This window comes from Haliotis rufescens, unplaced genomic scaffold (assembly GCF_023055435.1).
Source record: "Haliotis rufescens isolate VD_foot unplaced genomic scaffold, xgHalRufe1.0.p SCAF_38, whole genome shotgun sequence".
In the NCBI taxonomy this organism is placed as follows: domain Eukaryota; kingdom Metazoa; phylum Mollusca; class Gastropoda; order Lepetellida; family Haliotidae; genus Haliotis; species Haliotis rufescens.
This window is the reverse complement of record NW_025964090.1, coordinates 2,002,244-2,010,416: the sequence shown is the minus strand read 5'-3', so window position 1 is coordinate 2,010,416 and position 8,173 is coordinate 2,002,244. Positions and strand designations below refer to the sequence as shown.

General features: G+C 42.1%; 1 protein-coding gene across 1 annotated transcript; it reads left to right on the top strand.

Annotated features, from left to right (window-relative positions):
* Positions 1-4: 4 nt before the first annotated feature.
* On the top strand, positions 5-7,565 carry LOC124118499 (2-oxoglutarate and iron-dependent oxygenase domain-containing protein 2-like). Its single transcript, XM_048381402.1, has 6 exons — positions 5-142; positions 2,664-2,720; positions 4,091-4,201; positions 4,553-4,652; positions 6,018-6,142; positions 6,912-7,565. The coding sequence occupies exons 1-6, from the start codon at positions 29-31 to the stop codon at positions 7,425-7,427; spliced, it is 1,023 nt and encodes a 340-aa protein (XP_048237359.1). The 5' UTR covers positions 5-28; the 3' UTR covers positions 7,428-7,565.
* The last annotated feature ends 608 nt before the right edge of the window (positions 7,566-8,173 follow it).

Here is an 8,173-nt window from a genome sequence, read left to right as displayed (position 1 = left end):
ACTCTCATTTGTTTTTGAGAGCGACTTCATGAAGACGTTTTACTCTTGTCGGTGTTTCTACACGAAGAATATTTTTCTGAAACAGTTTGGTATCCACATTCAATATGAAAACAAGAAACAGTTCATTTCTCAGTTTGAAAAGGTCTGTTTTAAGTAATGTCATGCGTACCAGATTCAGTAATTATCGATTCAAACTCGATCTAGCTCTTGACCCTGACATATTCCGTGTACAGAGTTGACTGTTAGAATAACCCTTTTTTTGTGAAACTATGAGCAAATGCGCTTATTTCTGTCCATGGAATAAGATTCATTTGATTTCTGTCATAACGCTACGATAGGGAATCAAAACAGTGGAAATAGAACTTTTCCCTTGACTTACGGTACCGGTCATCGCCATTGTCTTAAAAGGGTTATAGCGAAAACCGCACCTCAGCAAAACGTCACCGGGCGAAAACGGCACTGATTGGCGAAAACGGCACCTTGACTCGAGCGAAAACGGCACCTTATTTTTTGTTTTACCTTGGTCAAATAAATGATATTAAACTTACATTGTAACTTGCAAGCGCCAACGACCTAACTAAGGCAGGCAAACAAATAACCTTCTTGTGGATACCCGCCCACGTAGGAATATACGGTAATGAAAACGCCGATAAAGCAGCTAAACTATCCCTCAAAATCCCAGAAATAAGCTTAAACTTACCCATCTCAAAATCAGAAATTAAAAGTGTAAACAAGCAAAAAAATCACAAAAAAATGGCATAACCTATATCTAAACTCAAATAGCCAAATCAAAAAAGTGCTCAGCAAACCACTAACCAAACCAAAAATTCTCCATCCATACCAAAAAATCGACAGAGTAATCACTAAACTCCAAACAGGACACACCAACCTAAATAACCACCTAATGTTTTTAAAAAAACACACTACAGGTAACTGCCCACACTGCAAACAACCAGAAACCCCAGAACAGGCACTCATCCACTGCACACACTACCTAACACATCGAACCGCATTACAAACCACCCTCAATCTAAACAAGGCTCTAACTCTAGAAGCAATACTAAACCCACAAAATAAACTAGGAAACTTCAAGGCCTTAGGCGTATTCTTAATAAAAACGGAACTAATCGTTATTAAAAATAGAGGTGCCGTTTTCGCCCGACACATAGTAGCTGTTTTCGCCAAATGCGGTGCCGTTTTCGCCAGAGAAATCGGTGACGTTTTGCTGAGGTGCCATTTTAGCCTGCACCCGTCTTAAAAGCACATTCCACATGATCATATGCATCACTTTAGTTTTACACATTTCATGTTTTAGTATCTCGGGTATTGCACTAAAAAATTCCTATGTCAGTCATGGAAGTGTTACAAGTGCGCCAAAGATTTAGCCAACCTTGTCAAACCATTCTCTCAGGATATATCACTGGATCCTAACAGCATCCTTGGATCGGAAATGCACCAAAAGTTGATTGCACTACACTACCTCCACAACAAAAGAGACACCTCATGTATTACAGTTGTGCAGCCATGAATGAACTACTGGCTGAGTTTGATGGGTTGGTGGATCAGGGAGTTTTTGCTGAACTGGAACAAATTTAACATTTGAAACCTCACGCTGCGCGTTCGGTTCAAAATTCAATTTAGCGCGGTTAAATCAACAGGTAACCTAGCTCTACATTGAAAACACAGTATGTTTATCTCCTAATTCATTTTTAAGACAAATCTCCTTAAATCGTACCTTTCTCACACAACTCAATGAAGTTCTGTTGTATATGGGTCTACACACGCTGCGCAATGGGTATGCCAGGGTCAGAATCTTACCTTAAACAGGTAAAGAGTTGATGTGTCCTGGGATTGGTATTGAGAGGTCTATGTTGTCCATTGGTGCAATCTATCATCATTCAGCCTTGTATTAACATCTCTTATCCATATATATATAACCTTCCTACTTCACATTTCTGTCCATTGCTTTCTTGATAATGGTGTCAGTATCTACACATCTTCCCGAGGCAAGAGAGTTAACTGACTATAAAAGTCCAGTTTCCACCCTTGCCGAACTAGGCTGGTATTATTGAGTTGCATTTTGGCTGGACTAACGAGTCTATGCATAGTCCAATCAAAATCGTGCACCAAAATCGAAATCCGGTTCGTAAACTGTCATGCAGATTTCGGTCGATTGCAGGATTTGCAAAACATGTGCACTGCCAACTCGTTGTCAGCAGATATTTTCCAAATTTTTTCATGTTTTTAGTCAAGGTGCGCATGTGATTTGATGCATTTCGTGATGTAAGACCCGTTTTATCACCATATAGATCTCGATTATCGATAAGATCATCCTGACTGGGTCCCACCATTTTGTGTGAAGCAAACGCAAGTGATATGGTCCATAGGAGAGGCTTAGAAGGGACATAACTGGTAATAGCCACTGGTTGCGCTACGATTGAGCCCAGTAATTCCAGCCAAGTTCGGCAAGGGTGGAAACTGGACTTTTAAAGTCAGTTAACTCTCTTGCCTGGGGAAGATGGTATCTACACTGATACGTCACATTTACTATAATAACGAAGTTACAAGTGTCACTAGAACTATCTCCCTCGTTCATCATGCCAACTTCTAAACGCCACTTAAAATGAATAATTAATAATAAATAAATTGGGTGTTTTTTTCAGGTTCTTAGAGATAAAGGTTGCGACACTGAGCAGCAGCTTGAGGATGTCGTCACACAGGTATTGATGTAGAAAGTTTAACAAACTGATGTGGTGTGTCAGTCTGAGCGACTAGATTGTCAAGTTTGTTTGTACACTGCCTGCATGGCTTACAGTATGTGCATACTCCTATTTGCATTAAAATGGGTGAGTGAGTTGGTTTTACGCCACATTTAGTAATATTCCAGCAATATTACAGCGGGGGACACCAGAAATGGGCTTCACACATTGTACCTATGTGGGGAATCGAACCCGGTTCTTTGGCGTGAACGCTTTAACCACGAGGCTACCCGACCGCCCCCCATTAAAATAAGTACCAGATTTGTATAATGTTTTTTTGTTGTTGTTCAATGCTTCACCCATTTATATTCTAGCTATATGATGGTGTATAAATAATCAAGGCAATCCAGTGATTGATATTATGAGCAATAGTCCATTACACACAATTAACCAAATCACTGGGCCTGTCAGTCCGATTCATAAACAGAGGAGGTAATGTGTCTGTGAGAAGGCACCCCCAATTAGTGGCTGATTAAGTAGGTCACCTCATGCAACAAACACAGGCTGCTTGGCACTCATTCTAATCCAGAGTTACTAAACTTATACCTCAGTCACATACCATCGATGCCGGGAAGGATTAGTTTACGATGCCTAAAAAGGCTGAAAATCGGCAAAATTGAGAGATACCCGAGGGGGCGCTGGACGATCATCTGTGAGCATTGGCCATCTTTTTGACATCGGGAAGACCCCGGTGGACATGTCGGAAGAAAATAACTTCAGAGTTATTTTCTTGCGGCGACTGGTGGGCCACAAGCCAAGTGGTAATGGATCAGACTCCCCGAATTTACAAAATCAACTGAAATGCGGGCTCCTTTTATAGCGAGCAGAAAACGGAGGTATTCATCCGGGCACCACACGATTTGGCTTACATCGGACGGGCACTGTCCGGGTATTGGGAGATTATCGGCCGATTCCTGTCAGATGACCAGTCAGTCACTGGATGGTATAAGCCTACCATTATTACCAAAATCCTGATGGTGGCTGGAGGGCATGTGTGGGTTCGAACCCCCGACAGGACTCTGTACTTTACTAAGAAAGTGTTATCCCAAATATAACATTTGTTACATAGTGACATAATGTTTGGGAAAACTGCTTTCTGATTGGCTAATGTCAATTTCTTGTTAGCCATTTCATTGGTCGGTCAAAGTTCGCTAGAGGTTGTTCTGACATGACCTGTAATGGAATGTCCTCAGGTCTTTGTATAGCGTTTGCACTCTGATCTGATTTTAATGAGGTTGTATCTAGCATCACACAATAAAGAGAAATTTACTTAGTGTAGTTTAGGTTATTAATGCAAGTTTCAGAAATATAAACCTTCCTCCATGTTTTAGATCCAAGAGGAGATTGACAGGAGGAGAGGCCTGGGAAGAGCCTCGCTGGCAAGACGGACAGTGATATCTGCAACATACCGACCTCTTCATGCAGATATATACAAACTGAAGGTTTGCTTGCTGGTTGTTGAGCGATGTGCCAGTGTATGTTAGAGAATCATAGCACCAAAGACATGCATTCAATTTCCCACATGAGGACAATGTGTGAAGCTCATTTTTGGTGTCCTCTGCAGTGCTATGGCTGGAATATTGCAGTATTTTTTCAAGCTGTATCATGGCTCCAGTGAAGAGAGCTAGTATCCTTCATGGGTACAATGTGTGAAGTCCATTCTTGGCTGGAATATTGCCAATTGCAACATAACGCCCCTCTGCCACAGGTTTGCACTGCCATACTAACTCACTCACCCTGACTTTGCATCCAAATGTTGGGTATTTAACAAGGAGTTGCCTTGGTTACCACAGGAGGAGTACCTGGCACCAGAGTTCCTGGATCTTGTGGCGCTGTGCAAGACTAAGGGTGTCACAGCAGATGTTGTTAGGAAGAGGCTGCACACTCAGGATGGTGAGTTGCCCTTCTTATTTCAGTTCCCAAGGACCTGGGTCCCGTTCCTCCAAAAGGTCTGTTACCACTAAGATCACATAGTTGAACAGGTCCCCGGTGAGACTGGAACATCATTGTACATATTCTTGTATTGTCTGTATGTTCCAGGAACACTGAAGTTCATATTCTGGTATTGTCTGTATGTTCCAGGGACACTGAGGTATATGTTCTGGTATTGTCTGTATCTTCCTGGATCACTGTGGTACATGTTCTGTTATTGTCTGTATCTTCCTGGATCACTGTGGCATATGTTCTGTTATTGTCTGTATCTTCCAGGAACACTTCGGTACATGTCCTGTTATTGTCTGCATCTTCCAGGAACACTGTGGTACTTGTTCTGTTATTGTCTGTATCGTCCAGGAATACTGTGGTACATGTCCTGTTATTGTCTGCATCTTCCAGGAACACTGTGGTACTTGTTCTGTTATTGTCTGTATCTTCCTGGATCACTGTGGCATATGTTCTGTTATTGTCTGTATCTTCCAGGAACACTGTGGCATCTGTTCTGTTATTGAATGAATGTTCCAGGAACACTGTGGTACATGTTCTGTGATTGTCTGTATCGTCCAGGAACACTGTGGCATATGTTCTGTTATTGAATGAATGTTCCAGGAACACTGTGGTACATGTTTTGTGATTGTCTGTATCGTCCAGGAACACTGTGGCATCTGTTCTGTTATTGAATGAATGTTCCAGGAACACTGTGGTACATGTTCTGTGATTGTCTGTATCTTCCAGGAACACTGTGGCATCTGTTCTGTTATTGAATGAATGTTCCAGGAACACTGTGGTACATGTTCTGTGATTGTCTGTATCGTCCAGGAACACTGTGGCATATGTTCTGTTATTGTCTGAATGTTCCAGGAATATTGGGGTACATGTCCTGTTATTGTCTGCATCTTCCAGGAACATTGGGATACATGGTCTGTTATTGTCTGAATGTTCCAGGAACACTGTGGTACATGTCCTGTTATTGTCTGTATCTTCCAGGAACACTGTGGTACATGTTCTGTTATTGTCTGTATGTTCCAGGAACACTGTGGTACATGTTCTGTTATTGTCTGTATGTTCCAGGAACATTGGGATACATGGTCTGTTATTGTCTGAATGTTCCAGGAACACTTCGGTACATGTCCTGTTATTGTCTGTATCTTCCAGGAACACTGTGGTACATGTTCTGTTATTGTCTGTATGTTCCAGGAACATAAAGGTAAATGTTATGTTATTGACTGTATATTCCGGAAACACTGTAGCATATTTTCTGTTATTGTCTGAATGTTCCAGGAACACTGAGGTACATGTTCTGGTATTGTCTGTATGTTCCAGGGAATCGGATGTACATGTTCCAAGTGTTCCAACAGGGCTTCTGTGATCTGTTCTTGGAGGAACTGGAACACTTTGAGAACAGTGACTGTCCTAAAGGTCGGCCAAACACCATGAACAAATACGGGGTAAATGGCATATTACTCTGATACATTTATTTGAATAACAAATATTTGTGAACTGACATGTACAAATTTATGCATAAAACATGGACTTGTCAGAAAGTTTATTGAGTACTTATGACAATCTAAGAATCTCAGTTTCCCATTTTAATTGTTCGACAAAAATATTTTTTCCCATCTTCAACCATTCATCTGCGATTATACAGGGTATTATATCTCTTAATTCTTTTATGACAAGGGGCACGGGTGGCCCAGTTGTCTAAGGCTCCGCGATTCGCTGTGCAGAGTTGCGTCCCTCGGGCACGCCAGAAACCTATGATTGTGGGTTCGAATCCTGGTTTGCCCCGATTATGTTTCTAGGTTTGTCAGCACCATACCCGTGCTAGTGGGTTTCACCGAAGTGGTAAACGTCTGAGACCTGCATCACTTGGGGCTTTCCTCCCACATTAAGCTGACACGCCGCAATATAACTGGAATACTGTTAAAAGCGGCTTTAAACCGAACTCGCTCACTCACTCACTCTTTTATGACAAGTACCCTTGGCCCATTCAACTCCACAGCTTTGTTTGCAGAAGTGACCTTCTCAATCTCCCATATCACTAACTTAGCACAGAGTAATTGATTGGACGGCTATTTTTAGCTCCTTTCCATTCTAATCAGGGTCTAAAATGATGATTAATGGGTCCAGGATATTCAACATAACCGAATGAACATGATGAACATGATGAACTTGTATTCCACTGGATAAGATGAAGACCATGCTTGTCACTTTCAGATTTTACTGAATGAGTTGGGTTTTGACGAGGACTTCATCAATCCCTTGAGAGAAAACTATCTGACCCCAATCACATCCATCCTATTCCCAGACTGGGGCGGTAACGACCTTGACTCCCACAAGGCCTTCATTGTGACCTACAAACTAGGGGATGACCTTGACCTCAGCTATCACTATGACAACGCAGAAATTACATTGAATGTAGCTCTCGGGAAAGTGTTTGATGGAGGGACTCTGTATTTTGGTGATATGAGAACGGAGAGACGTACAGAGACATACAGTCGGTACGACCATGAGCCTCTGTTTGGACTTCTTCATAGGGGGCAGCATCTTCATGGAGCAATGCCTATCGAGGATGGGGAAAGGTATAACTTGATCATTTGGATGCGGTCCTCGCGGGTTCGGAACCAGAGATGTCCAATGTGTGATGATGAACCAGATTTGGTGGAGGCTGTGGGCTTTGGGGATGGTTTTACCAGAGAGGAGCCTGTGGTTGATGTGTGCACAGCTTCATAGAGATTCACTTACCCGGTACAAGGAATGTGATCATGTGATGTTACTGATTGGCCTAGACCCGTGAAGATTCCGGGGTAGGATAGGTCCTCAGCAACCCATGCTTGCCCTAAAAGGTGACTCTGCTTGTCGTAAAAGGCGACTAAACTCACTAAAGGGATCAGGTGGTCAGGCTCACTGACTTGGTTGATGCATGTCATCGATCCCAATTGCGTGGATCGATGCTCATGATATTAATTACTGGATTGTCTGGTCCAGACTCGATTATTTACAGACCGCCGCCATATAGCTGGAATATTGCTGAGTGCGGCGTTAAACAACAAACCAACCACCCAACCAACCAACTGATTGGCCTGACCAATTGGACGACTTCTTTCACAGACTTTTATTCCCAGTCTACCAGAAGGCGGGAGGGAAAACATAAAAAAAAAAAGACAGATTTCTAAAAAAGAAATTTTTACTGCATTGTATCACTTACTGTATTGTTTGTAACTGTATTTGACTGTATTGTATAGGACTGGGACGGGTAACTCAGGTACCCAGGTCAGGTGGGTACTGAGTAGGACCCAGGTACCCACAGGACTACCCGGACCCGTGGTTAGCCACGTGATATATTGTTTAATGACCAAAATTATTTAGAATCTCTATGGTTACACTACAAGTCACTAATGTTCGCATTTCTTTCTGACTATGCACCCATTCCTTCTGATTTTTCATATGGTTGAATAAAGATATAACTTAATTCAACT